Source organism: Ricinus communis, chromosome 6 (genome assembly GCF_019578655.1).
Source record: "Ricinus communis isolate WT05 ecotype wild-type chromosome 6, ASM1957865v1, whole genome shotgun sequence".
Lineage (NCBI taxonomy): Eukaryota > Viridiplantae > Streptophyta > Magnoliopsida > Malpighiales > Euphorbiaceae > Ricinus > Ricinus communis.
In genome coordinates, this window is record NC_063261.1 from 26,934,636 (window position 1) to 26,949,417 (window position 14,782).

The 14,782-nt window shown below is 28.8% G+C and overlaps 1 protein-coding gene across 1 annotated transcript; it reads right to left on the bottom strand.

Annotated features, from left to right (window-relative positions):
- Positions 1–9,852: 9,852 nt before the first annotated feature.
- LOC8263364 (protein GET4) lies at positions 9,853–14,687 on the bottom strand. Its single transcript, XM_015722208.3, has 12 exons — positions 14,563–14,687; positions 14,383–14,462; positions 14,189–14,267; positions 13,507–13,588; positions 13,103–13,262; positions 12,470–12,560; positions 11,430–11,513; positions 11,042–11,088; positions 10,756–10,884; positions 10,475–10,559; positions 10,219–10,299; positions 9,853–10,101 (listed from the first exon to the last, which is right to left on the bottom strand). Exons 1-12 carry the CDS (start codon positions 14,608–14,610, stop codon positions 10,093–10,095), a joined length of 975 nt encoding a protein of 324 aa, XP_015577694.1. The 5' UTR covers positions 14,611–14,687; the 3' UTR covers positions 9,853–10,092.
- Between the last annotated feature and the right edge of the window lie 95 nt (positions 14,688–14,782).

The following is a 14,782-nucleotide window of genomic DNA, read 5'->3' on the forward strand; positions in this document are numbered from 1 at the left end:
TCTGGGCTGATTTTGAGTAAATTGCCGGAGGTAAGGTCCCTGGTCGAGCATTGCTCTCTGGGCACTAATCTTATTGGAATAAGAGGGCTGAAAGGCTTAGGCAGATAGTGAATATTAAGTGACCGGACTGGAGTTAAGGACCCTGGTCGAGCTTTGCTCTTTGGGCGCCAGTCCTATTGGAATGAGATGCCAGAGTAAAGGTCCCTAGTCGAGCATTGCTCTCTGGGCGCCGGCATATTTGGATACTTAAGTGACCAGACTGGAGGTAAGGTCCCTAGTCGAGCATTGCTCTCTGGGCGCCAGTTTTATTGGATTAAGAGAGCCAAAAGGCTACTAGAATTTGGGGTTAGGGTTCTACTGAGCCACTCGTCCCGTAAAAGTAAAAATATATTTTTATTTATTTGTTTATTTATTTATTATGGTATGATTATAATATGAGTTGTATTTACGTGCATGGTATGATATATTGATTCGAATAACTAATATTTTCTGTGAAGACTGCAATAGTCTCTAGATTATTTGATTTTAACTCACTCTCGAGACTGACAGTCTCAATTTACTTTCTTTCAGATCCTTGATTGTTAGTCTTCTCACGACTCTTACTCAGTAACCCGACTTCTTCATCATCGGGTGGTGTTTGATTTGGTATGTCAAATTGTAAAAATCTTAGATTCTCCGTAGTAGTAATAGTAGATGTATTAGTTATAAATTTTCTGAGATTCGGGTCTCGCCTAGTTCTTCTGGCAGACCGATTTAATTGTGTAAAATTTAATGTTATTGTAAATTATGGATTAATAATAGTAAAAGTTGAGATGAGATTTGTTTGAGTTGTGAGTGTCAGGCTTACTACGGGATTCGATGGCCTTACGCTTACCCATTCTCTAGTGCCGGTCACGGGCCCACGGATGGGGTCGTGACATTAACAGTATACTGATATATCACATCTTTTTAGTAATATCAGTAGTATCTTTTTTATAGGCAATAAAAAATTCAGATAAAACTAAAGAAATCAACCATAAAATCAATGAACTACATATCTCATACAAAAATAACAAAACCTTATCTTTTGACAATTTAAAATTACAATGGAAAAAAGGTACATAAAACATATAAACAAAAGAAAAGAAAAATAAAATATATTATTAAACTATTATTAGTATACTCTATACGAAAGAACAAAATTAAAGTATATTGCTTTACAAAAATAAAAATAAAAATATACTTTAATGATTTTAATAGTATACTAGTGAATAGTATCCTCTAAGTATCTCAAGAGTATACTTTAAGTATAATGTTATATAAAAATAAAAAGCAAAAAAGAAATTCCAATCACTTCAATAATATCATAATATTTAGTACATTATCAATATATAAACAATATACTTTAGATATCCTACTTTAGATAAATTAAAACAAAATAAATTTCAATTATTTTAAAATTATATTGATATATTATATCTTCTTAATATATAAATAATATCTTTTTCATAGATAACAACAAATTCAGATAAAACTAAAGTAATCAATCAAAAAACAGTATATCATAAAAATATTACTAATATACTATATACAAAAGAATAAAATAATAATAATAATAATAAATACACAGTATACTTTAAGTACCATATTTTATAAAAAATATATATATATTTCAATCATTTTAACAATATTTTAGTGAATAACATCTTTTTAGTGTCAAAAACCTCTTTTTTAAATATTTTGATATACAAAAATCAAAAAACAAAATAAACTTCAATTACTTTAACAATATATTGATTTATCATATCTTTTTATTATCTTAAATGTATATTTTTCAAAAAAAAAATCAAGTTCATGAAAGACTAAAAGAATCCAACTACAAAATCAATAAACTACAAAACACACATAAAGTAATAAAATCTTATCTACTAACAATTTAAAATTAAAAATGAAAAGGCAGATATATCAAAGGTGTACTTTAGATATATACTTTATACAAAAATAATAATAAAATATTTCAAATATTTTAGTAGTATTATTCGAATATATTTTAAATAGATTAAAAATTAACAAAAATAAAAATAGAACACAATAAAGAAGTATATAAAATCTTCTCATACATATCTATTCAAATTTTAAAAAAAAATACTTCAAAGGACGAGAAATAGGTTCGTTAATGGAGATTTTATCATATTTTTTAGATTAAAACTTCTTCAAATCAAGAACAACTTCTTCAGCCACAACTTTTTCGCTTTTCGATCGCCTCACTTCAAAATCCTCACTTACATTTTCTATTTTCTTTAATAATTTTGGAGAATCTTCAGCTGCATGCAACTTCTTCTTACTCGATTTTTTCTTTATTTCTTCAACAACGTCATTCTTTTTTTTTTATCTAACCTTACTAACTTTCTTCTTACCCATTTCGTTTTCAGAAAAGAAAAGTTGAATCAACTTTTCAAAATCTCACTATTAGATCTCACAATAAGAACTGAATTTATAGAGTTATTATCCATTAAAAGCTCATCATTACTCTTAATTTTAAGTAACAGATTGAGAAAAATCAATTTTCAAAATTAGAAAAAAATAAATAAATTAATGTCTAAATTTAAAAGATAGATATATAAAAAGAAAAGGAGAAACATGTTGAAAACAAAGGAATTAAAAGTTAATAAAATAAAAACAATATAAATGAAAGATAAAAGAAAATAACAGTATAAAAGCAATTTTATTCGTATAAAAAAATATTATATAAATAAAAGATTTCAGCAAAAAATAGTGGACCATGAAATTTTTTCATTTTCTTAGTACCTTTTATATATAATTCTTATATATCACCCATTTAGTGTTCATACCCAGATAAAAAGAGAATATTAGATTGGATAAAAGTTATTAATAAATATATTATAATATAATACTTTAACAAGAAATATCATCATAAAATATGCTTTTAATTATAGATAATTTTTAAATTTATTATATAATACTTTTAATAGTAATATTATTATAATTAAATGAAAAAAAACTCAAAAAATAGTGAAAATATATAAATATGAAAATAATAATTTTTTATAATAAAAATAGAAAAATATTAATAAAAAATATTAAATAGTAGATCATCTTATTAGGATTATGAAATTAACTTAATTATAAATAAAGGTATTTAGTCAGTTCAAAAATTCTCCCTTGTTGTTTATCACGTGCGTTACGAGCACAAATTATTATTATAAAAATTATAATATAAAAATATTTGACAAATTAATAAATAATAATGATATTTATTAAAAATATTTAAGTTTTTATGAGTATCTTTTACCATATAGTAAGAACTCATATACTATAATATACTTTATAAATGTAATAGACATTTAGACTTTAAATAACTAATAAAGTATTATAATGATAATGAACAAATAAATTAATATATCAATAAAATAAAATTAAAGATTTCACATATTTTTTAACTTCTTTTTTTAATTTTTGTGAAAATTCGTATTAAATTATTTGAACTCCATCATAAGTATATATATCAATAGTATGAGTAATTTGTCAAGTTCTTACAAAATTAGGAATGTATATGAAATTATGATTGAATTAGACTGCTCACTAACTCTTTCAGGATTAAAAAGATTAATCACTAATTAATTATATACGTTATAAACTTAGTGAATAATTAGCTTTCAAATAAATTTATTTAAAATCATAAAATTTTTAAATTTTTTTTGCTTTGATTTAATGACTTATTAGCAATATTAAGCATTATATGTTTATTTTATCTAATTATATTTTTTATTAAGACTATCATTTATCAAAAATAAATTATTTTAATTGAATAATTATTTTATTTCTTTTCTTAAAATAACTTAATTTATTTTTTAATAATTATTTAATAAAAGTATTGTAATTATTTAATTTTACAATATTGTACTTGTAATAGTAATATTATTATAGTTAAACAAATAGAATTTTTATCTTAAAAACATATTAAGAAAATATTAAAAGAGATCAACTTTAAATTTTTATGATGAAAGAAGTAAAATATTAACAAAAAAATTAAATAATTCTATGAATGAAGTGTTATAATAGTAATGAACATATAAATTAATCTATAAATAAATTAAAATTAAAAAGTATCATATCCTTTTTATGATTTTTTATCTTTAATTTTTACAAAAATTTGTATTGAGTTATTTAAACTCCATCATAAGTATATATACAATATAGAAATTCATAAATTTTTTATAAGACTATAAATATATATATATATATAATTTAGAATTGAATTAGATTAATCACTAATTAATTATATTAAGATTAGAAAACTCAATTAATTATATACAAAATTAAGATTATAATAAAATTAGTAACTATAATTAATTCTAATGGTGATCTAGTCAGTTCAAAAACTCCTCCATTTTTTTTTTATATATTATAGATTATAAAATATAGATAACGAAATTCTAACTTTTTATTGTATATTATTGTTGTTTTATGTTAAACTTTTTTAATACGTCAAGGGGGCATTTTTGGCATTAGACCTATAAAATGCGCTTTTTTTAAAGAAAAAGTATTCTATTTCTAAATTTCTAAAGTTATCTTTTAAAATATAGATAAACCAATAACTTTTAAAAAATATATTTTAAAATAATAATTAATTAAAAAATTAAAAAATTTAATTGAATCAAAAAAGAGTTTGATATATTCTTTTAGCATCCAATAAAATTTTCAAATATACACTAAATCTCCTATTATGAAGAAGAGTATTCCTATAATATTAGGAAAATAATTAAAAAAATGAAAGGGTTATTTTACCCGTACCATATTAGGCCTTTCTAACAGAGTTTTGGAAAAGAAGTATAAAGAGAATCATAATAAAACTTGTTACAAAATAAGAATAAAAAAAAAAAAACTCGAAAGCCTACCAATACAAGATTTAGGGTTAAAGTATCAATTTGTCCCCTCAACTTATAAGCCAAGTCTAATTTACTCCAAATTTACTTTTCTTTAGCCATTTTTTCAAAAATATTTAGAGAAAATAGCAAATTACACCCAAATATAAGAGAGTATGCAACATGCATATTTAAAGGCAAGTGAGATTGTCACGACCCCAACTGTGGGCCCGTGACCGGCAATAGGGAATGGGTAGGCGTAAGGCCACCGAATCCCGTAGTAAGCTTGACACTCACTAACTCAAATAAATCTCATCTCAAATTTTACTATTATTTAAGCCACAAATTATCTTAACATTAAATCTTACACAATTGAATCACTCTGCCAAAAGAATGAGGCGAGACCCGAAACTACAGAAAATTTACCATTTATACCCCTACTATTACTACTGCGGAGAATCTAAGATTTTTATAATTTGACATACCAAATCAAACACCACCCGATGATGAAGAAGTCGGGTTTACTGGATGAGAGTCGTGGAAAGACTAACGTTCGAATTTGAAAGCGATGGAGTCTCGAGTGAGTTAAAATCATATATCTAAAACAGTTACAATATTTCAATAACACATTTATTTAATTTGAAATTCACTGCTAAGTCATGCAAAAATAAACGTGCCATGCCATGCTTAAACAAAATAATTTCACACACAATGGGACGGAGTACTTCAGTAGAACCCTAAGCCCAACTCTAACATCTCGATCTCTCATTCCAACAGGACTGGCGCCCAAAGAGCAAGCTCGATCAGGGACCTTACCTCCAGTCTGGTCACTTAAATTTCCAAATAAGCTAGCGCCCAGAGACCAATGCTCGACCAGGGACCTTTACTCCGGCAACCACACTCAACTAAGCCCAGAGAGCAATGCTCGACCAGGGCAAATCCTAGTCTTTCTTTCTCTAAATTTACTCAATTACCCTTTTCCATAACTCTCGGACCTATATCGGTACACTTGTTAACCTAATGTGTTCTACTGTCGTCCCATCCTGTGTCATCATGCAATAATAAAATTGATGATAAAGGAATAACATATATAAAAAGTAATTAAAAGCATCATGCATATGAATAATAATTAAATAAATAATTAAAGTTCTAATAAAATAATCACAATAGCAATCAAGATTTTATCCATGACACGTGCATAGGCGATATATGACTTTAACTCATAGGTTTGGCGACCTCCTAGCTCTGCTCCGGTGCCTCGGTTGGAGCGAGCCGAACAGACGGATTATCTAATCACGGAAAATAATTTATCAAAACGCTAAAACAAATGACAATTAACCCTAGGTCAAGATTCCTAAGACTGACTGTCTAAAAATCTCGACTCGGGAGAATTGTACCGAAAATCCGACAGAACCTCTCCTACAACACGGACATTTACCCCCAGTAAAACGGGTCTAGGACCTACCAGAAAAACACTTCAATATCCAACAATTCAAAATAATGGGAGTCGGGTCCCCAGACTTCACTATTTTTTTTTTCGACTCCACCATACAGCACAAAAACACGACTATGGCAAGCAAACTGACAGACAATTATTTTTTTTACTTACAAATATTATCAAATACTCAACACAAAACAATAAGCACAAATTAAGTCAAGGATTTCTAAAATTAACGGGCCAGAGAAAATTACCGAGAAGCTCGATCGCTCGGTCGACTCGCCTCCGGCTGCCGGAGTCCGATCGATGATCCGAACGCATTATCGGACTCACGCGCTGATGACGATCCCAGCTTCCAATTTTTCGATCTGACACCCGATCGTTCGGAGAGATTTGCAGACGATCTCGGCCGTCGATTTGCAAACGAAGCCCGATCGCCACGAAACCGGTGTCATTACGAAGCTTGAGTTGAGGAGAGTCGGGATACGCCCTCCAATCATCCATAGATCGCCGGAGCTCGCCGGAAAAGCCCAAAAAGTCGGCTGCCTCCACTAATTTCACTTCGCCGGATCTTCTAATTAAGAACCCTGTGTCATGCCATTGCCGAGGAGCCGAACGCCACCAGGGCCGGATCACCCGCCCCGCTGCCTTCCGCCGAGCTAGGCTGGCTGGAACCAGCGACCCCACCGGTCCGGCCACCACCGTCCATGACCTCCTTTCCTCTTCTCCTCCCCGCGTTCTCTCTCCCCGATCTCCTTCTTCTATATCGACATTGAGCCCCCGAAAGTTTTCTTATTATAATTTGGTCCCTCAACTTCTCTAATTACTTACAATTTCGCCCAGAAGAATTTCAATTTAACCCCTAAACTTTCTTTTAGCCTTTCAATTAAGCCCCTAATTAATTAATTTGGGCCGAATTAGAATTATTGAAAATATATAATTACATATATACCCCTGCTGACAAAATTATTTACAAAAAATACCAAACTTACAAATTTTTATTAAAACCCCAATTTAATAAAATTATACTTTTTAACCCTCATCCAAAAATAATTTTTCAATTTAGTCCTAACACAAAATTAATTTAAATAATCAATTTTCAATTTAAAATTTAATACCACTAATTAATTAAAATACCAACTTTTCCAAAATTCCTTTTATAAAAACAACCTTTACAATTTCTCCATAATTTTTCAATATATAATTTTATTTATATAAATATGTATTTAGAAAAAATTTGAATAACCGACAATATAATTTATTTTCCAAATAACTTACTTAATTAATTCTTAAAAACCCAAACTAATAGGATATAGGAAATAGTCATTTTATTTATCTAGCATTAAAATTCTATTTAATTAATTTCAATTAAACCAAATAAAAATAAAGTTAAAATTTATTTGAATAAAACTAGTTTATTAATGATTATTAATATTTAACATTATTAAATAAAAATTTCGGGTATTACAGAGATGAGATGGAATCAAAAGTTATACATTCATTCTAATGTACTATAGGTGCAAGGTACCATGTAAACCTATAAATATTGATATTATTTTAATTTTAATAATTTATTAATATAATTAAATACTAGATTAGTTATATAGTATTTAATTATTGAGCAATTAAATATATTATTTTTATTTATCAAAATTATTTTTTATTTTTAGAATTTAATTATTGGTACTTGACAATTATAAAATTTAAATATAAAATTTTGATTGATATAAATAATTAAAAATTATATATAAATTCATTAATAATCTATATTAGTAGAAGAACATATAACATAAATAAATTATTAAAAATAATATTAATTAATAATTTGTAATTAAAAAATAGATTTATAATGATAGAGTACCGCAATGGTACTCTAACAAAATTTAAAGTTATAATATTATTTTAATTTATTTTTCTAATTTTTTTTCTGTTTTTTCTTTAAACATTTACAAACCTAAATTCAGTTGATTCAATCATCACAAACTTGTTAAATTTATAGCTATAATTCAACAAGCATATAAATCCTTCTTTTTTTTTAATATCATTACCAAGAGCAAATACACAAAAAAAATGCATATAAATCTGAATAATTCTCAATTGCTTTAAAAATTAGATTTTATATATGGCAAATTGTATATTCATCTAAATTACAGTATCTCCCTAGACTTCATGTATACCCATATATCCACTTTTACCATTCACCATTCACCATCATTACCATTTTTTCCATCTTCACTACTCACCATCATTTTCATTCATCTTCATCGCACCACCATCACAATAAACATTATCAAACTGAATTAAAAGCCAAACGTATTAGAAATTTGAAAAATTGCTATTACCCTTATCAGAATTGCCATAATTTATAAGTCTAGCTCTACTTTTTAAAAATTGAATTAATAACTCCGTACCATTTACTTCCATCAACTATTAACCGCTTACCATATTTGAAACTTTGAACCCATAACAAGAAACTTCAATATTACAAATAGTGGAAGGACATCATTATATAGGAGTGGTTCAACCTGATATGCATCCTAAACTCGCCCACAGAAGTCACTTTCTTAAGTATGGTTGTCTGTTAGAGATAACTGAGAGTTTAAAATATCTGTGTTTGTTGGTGATTTTGAATGATTAATGCTTTGTTATAATTAAAAGCAAATAGAGATGAAACGATGATTAATTTAATTTTAACCGGGAAAATAAAAAGATGTATATTTATTTTTGTTTAAATTTATAAAATTTATTTTCAAATTTAGAATTTATGTGCTTTAAATAAATAAGAAATTTATTAAAATTTTATATAATTAAACTTATGTAAGATTAGTTACGGTAAAATTAAATTTTAATAAATAAATAGAATTTTTAAATAAATTTTACATTAATTTATTAATATTTTTTTAATTTTATCATTTCTATTTTATTTTCTTTTATGTCTTTTACTCGATAAAATAATTTTTTTTTACTTTTTAATAAAAAAGTAATGATAAAATTTAGAGTTGGAAGAAATTCACATAATTCTATTGTTCTATGTAGCCTTAGATCTTTTACATATTACTCCAAATGTAAAATTATACATTTTAAATTAAAAAAAATTAGTTAATTAATCTTTTTATATTGATAAAATATTTTTATTTAAGAAAAATTAGTTATCTTATTTTTCTATATTAGATTTCAATTGTTTATTAAATTGTGATTTTTAATATAAATATTTTAATATATTAAAAATAAAATTTAATAATTAAAAACTAAAATCATATAAATATGTTTATTAATATTAAAATATATAAACTGTTTTAATTTATTACAGAACTTCTATGTAATTCTTAATATGAAAAACAAACAATAGAATTATAAAATCCATCTATTAAGAACATTAAACTTTAGAAATTATAAAACTTAAGAATTATGAGTGTCAAAACTTTAAATACTAAAAAATTTAAATTTCCACAGAAAAGATAAATTTGCATTAGACCAAGTTAAAAGGGAAATAGACACTTCATCCCAGGATATATGCATAAAACAAAGATAATAACAATAAGAAGCAAATGGAAACCACAAAAAGAATTTCACCCAATTCGAGTTTTACAATAAAATGAGGAAAATATATAAAGGCATTTTTCTTCAATTACCAAAGAAAATCTTCTACTTTTTGACAAAATATCAAATATTACAACTCAGCCACAATTCAAGCTTAAGCCCCTCATGCATCAAACAATTATCAAATATTCCAATTAAAGAAGCATCAAACTTATTAAGATATTTGATACTCTCTTCATGTTGCTGTCATCATATCATCTGCAAAATCAGACATCGCTGTTCTTAAGATTTCCACTTCCCACAACAACTCATTAAGATAAGAGAGATTATATTATAAAGCAGATTTTGGAGACATCAACTCTAAAGATTTATTACCTTGAATATATCTCCAAACATCCCTTGCAGGGGGTTTCTCCGCTGTATTCCGTACAGCTTCTCTGCAATTTCATCTAGCAACTGAACCAAAACAATGTCAGAACTCATCCATCCACAAAAATTTCTACAGAAAGCCAAGACATAAATAAATAATACTAACACTGTTTTACACCCACTCAAAATATCTATTGGTAGGAATATAGAAATGGTTTTTGACAATCTAAAAACCAGTAACAGATGTTCTAGAGCTACACACCTCATTAAATACAGGTTCCCTGTCTATACTTGACTTGTAACTGGCTCTCAACATGTTAAACAGAGGAAAAGCATCTCTCTGCAACCTGCACACGGAAGAATTGGTACAAACTTCAAACAAGGCATGCCAAAATGAAGGAAATTAAAACCAGAGCAACTGCTTTTGCAGAACATACTTAGAGCAAGCCAAAGCCTCCTAAGTCCAACAAGTGCAGGCAATTTTAATGATCGTGGGTCAAGAAAGTATATTTTGTTAGGAACATGAGACATAGATACACTTACGTTGGCAAAAGATAAGTGATGAACTGGATCAAATCGGATTTGGGAAAGTCGAGCTTTTTAGATTCCACTTGTTTCTTTACCTCGTCCATCAGACGATTAGCATCTCTCAGATTACCCAAAGCCAAATACCTACCACATGAATAAAAATAACCTTGTAAGTTGACACTCGCATGCATAACTTGTCAAGGGGAATTCCAGGGTCTTGTAATCAAAATTGCCCAGTCTAAAGACAGCAGTCATAAAAATAAAAACGATAAAACCACATCCAATTTCAAAGCATACTCACAGTAGAATTGCCCGTGCAATAGCCAAATCATCTTCCCCAGGATAACACTGCATAGTTGAAAAGAACATTAGTTTCAACCTACTAAAATAGTAGCAAGAAAGGCAATTCCTATCCTAAACTGACAGAAACAAAATAGTAGTTTCCAGGGGTGGTCAGAATAACATCGATTATGATAATCACAATCCTACACTAACTGAAATATTAACTAGACATTAGAGATCGGATATTAGAAATGGAGGCAACACTGCATGGCAAATTGTACAAGTTACTAGCATTATACATAGCCAGAAAAAAGTTCAGTATATAACTTCCCATCTCTTCCACATGAAAATGCAATTTCAGTTACTTTATGCCCTATCATCTTTACCATTGAATTCAAAAGACTAACCTTGCCCATAAAATTCACCAAAGTAGAAGCAAACTGCATTGGGTCATCACCTCTAACAAAATGATATGATATTCTGGTCATGTCCTGCAAAGAAAACATTATATGATGCTGAATAGACCATGAAAAGAAAGGCTCAGAATTATACAAGGTATATTATTGACCTCAAACAAAAAGATCTGCTCTAGAAATAAGCTGCAGAGAAGCAATATGCCAATATCTATTACTGACCATGTCACAGAAGAATAGCCTCATCATTGCACATGGCATGATATGGACTTTTAGATTCCAAATCACCAATGTAACAGTACAGGTTAATGAATTGAATAACTTAAATCAACAGAATCAATGGAAACTCATTTACTGAAATAAATCCATTGCTGTACATTTATTAAACATTTTAAAGCACAAAACATCCATCCATAATTGAATATTGCAAAGTTGGTTCTAAGAATATACAAGCAACATCTGTTCTGAACAAGCATAGCAGATGACCTTGGCATAAATTCAATCTATCTGTTTGTCAATAACCTAAGCATGTTTACCCATTGAAACACAAGACAGACACATAAAGTTACATCAAACATGTGAAATGATTCAAAGAAACCCAAGTAAGATTATTAATGTAAACTACAAGCACGTACTAAGCAGAGAAAAAATATTCCATAATGTACAGTTCTTTAGTTTGTTCATGAGAATTGTAGAACATGAGTGAAAAACTTTTTTGTGTACTTCAAAACCCAAAATGCTAGTTCTCAGCGAACAAAATGATTGTTACAAGGTTAAAATTCGTATGATTTTTTCAAACAGGCATCATACATGTCCCTTGCATTATTAGCATGAGACAAGGTGGTCAAATACAATTGCATTGTTCACAAATTTTTTTGATGCATTTAAGCTATGTACAATATCCCTTAACCTGATCAATTGCATCAAAAGAGAGCTCAGGAAACAGAATCAGGATAAAGCAAGTGATAGTTGACAGTGATAACGAGGAAGAAGAAGCAACAACCCAGGAGGCTAAACCTTGATGTTAAACCTACCACTTCAGGCGATTCAGAGAATAGATATTCAGCTAACATAGCATGTAGCTGCAGGGATCCATTTTTACTAGCTCCAAACTCTGCAGACCACCTAAGAAACAAAAACACTAAAAATTTAAGCAATGCACGTAAATGCAGTGCGACAGGTCAGTTCTCTGCATATTTCTTGTATTTAGCAGCCACATCCACAAACATTTATTCAAGCACAAGCAGTTATATATGCATATTTCTTCCTCCAAACTTTTTCCCTCTCATCCTCACATCACACCCTCTTCCCCCACCTTAGTCCCATATCATAATTTATTTGCCCTTTAATCTTGCCATTCTTTTATCGCCCCATTTCTCACATTCTCCAGTTAAAGCATCTAAACCCAATTCTTAACAGCCACACATGGTAAAATTGTAGAAGAACAACATAAATTACTGAGAAGTGTAGAAAAATAAAATGAAATACTCCATCTGCCTTCAAAAATGGCATCTAAGTATATAATAAGGAAAGTCAGAGGCGTTGAATAGAATGGTTACTGAAAGCATAATTTCATATCAGCAACCTTACACACCCAACATGGAAATCTAATCCCCAAATAAGTATCAAAAAGGGAGAAAAGAAGAAAAAAAAGCATTACATCTTACCTAATAGCAGCTCTTAAAAATGATGAGCAGCACTCTACACGTGTTTTTGCTGCGCCAATGGCTTCAGTGAGTTGTTGCACTTCTTCATCATCCCCGAAATCATCCAAGCGTTGTGGCAAAGGAATCTGAGGAAACATCTTGTAAATTTCCCTGACACGATCTAAGATAGATATTGTCATGATCCCAAATAAGTAAACATTTAAGACACAGTGCATAGGAATTGTTTAAGAATAAGAAAGATTAAAACCAGAGAAAACCAAACTGCATTCTTCGGCCAAGTTATTTTCATATAAGAATTAAATATTAAGTGATCAAAATAGTTAAATGGAAAGATGGAAATCATTTGTAATCATTTCATATCATCCAAAGTTGAGCAAGGGAGAGTTCAGGGGGATTGCACTGACCAAGGGTATTGTCATCATAAGGAACTTTCCCCTTAACAAGTGTCTCCACGAACAACACAGCAAGCTCTGACCCACAAGTAACCTGAAATCATTTCATTTCCAAACATGAAAATCAGTTATAGGAACAAGAAAACAATTGAGAGTTTAGTAACATACTTTCTTTAAACAGAGTGACTAATAATTTATGCTTCTCCCATATAGCACAAACCTATCAATATTCACCTTACGACAAATAATAACTGCTCGGCAAAACAAAATTATTATGGTCATGAGGACCATTCTTGACTTGTCTTTTAATTGTAAAATATTTACCCCAGACCAGGTAATCCAAAGTCACCAAATCCATTATATTGGATCCAAACATCGAAAATATGCATGGTTGAATGTTAGTGTGTGACCAAACCCAATAAATTGTAAGTTCTTAGCAATTTTTTCTTTCATATCTTCTTTTAATTGTTAACCATCCAACTTCCATATTAATCCATCTTCATTACTGAAGTCTGATAAAGTGTCTTAACAATTTACATTCAGATGCTTCAATTCATAGGCCAATTGGCAGCTTATAGATATAATATTAAAATGGACCAATTGCCATACTCCAATTGGGTTCAACAGATCAATGTAATAAGCATACAAAGTTACAAAGTCACAAAAAAAAAAAAAAAAACATGAAAAGATTAACCTGGCCATTTTTCAATTGGAGGCATGCACCTGAATGAAGTAAATCCAAAGCCTCAAAATATCTCTGAGCAGATGAATATCTTAAAAGAAAAAACAACTTTTTATTAATTAACCATATAATAAACGCCAAAATCAAAGGTTTTAATCAAAAGAATAATAATAATTATTATATAAAGATTTGCACATGACTAATACCTTGCACTAATAGACTTGTACATCTGTTGTGCTCCATAATAATTACCTTCATTTATCACATTCTCTAACTTCTCTATATTCTACAATTCAACACCCGTCAAGCAAAAAATCTTCAAAATCCTAAACTTTACATTGGAGCGAGAAAAAGATTCAGGAAATTTGGCAAATGTTTTAAGGTACCTCTTGAACAGGAGGTAGATTAGCTCTTCTTGGTCTCTCTCGCGACATGTCGTTCTCGCTTCTTCTTCTTCTTTCTTTTCTTCAATAATAATAACAAACGCAGAAAGATCTGATTAACGCTCCAACTGAAAAAAAAAAAAAAAACAAAATAGAAAACATTAATCAGATTTATAATTTTTTAAGAAGAGAGAGAGTTTTTAAAACGGTGTCGTCTTAGTTT

Bases quoted from the DNA above. Each gene is read 5' to 3' on its own strand.
- LOC8263364 (XM_015722208.3), bottom strand. From the start codon at position 14,610: ATGTCGCGAGAGAGACCAAGAAGAGCTAATCTACCTCCTGTTCAAGAG. The intron at 14,268-14,382 runs GTATTAGTCATG...TTTTCTTTTAAG, and splicing joins TACAAGTCTATTAGTGCAAG to ATATTCATCTGCTCAGAGAT. The intron at 12,561-13,102 runs GTAAGATGTAAT...TTTGTTTCTTAG, and splicing joins TTTTTAAGAGCTGCTATTAG to GTGGTCTGCAGAGTTTGGAG.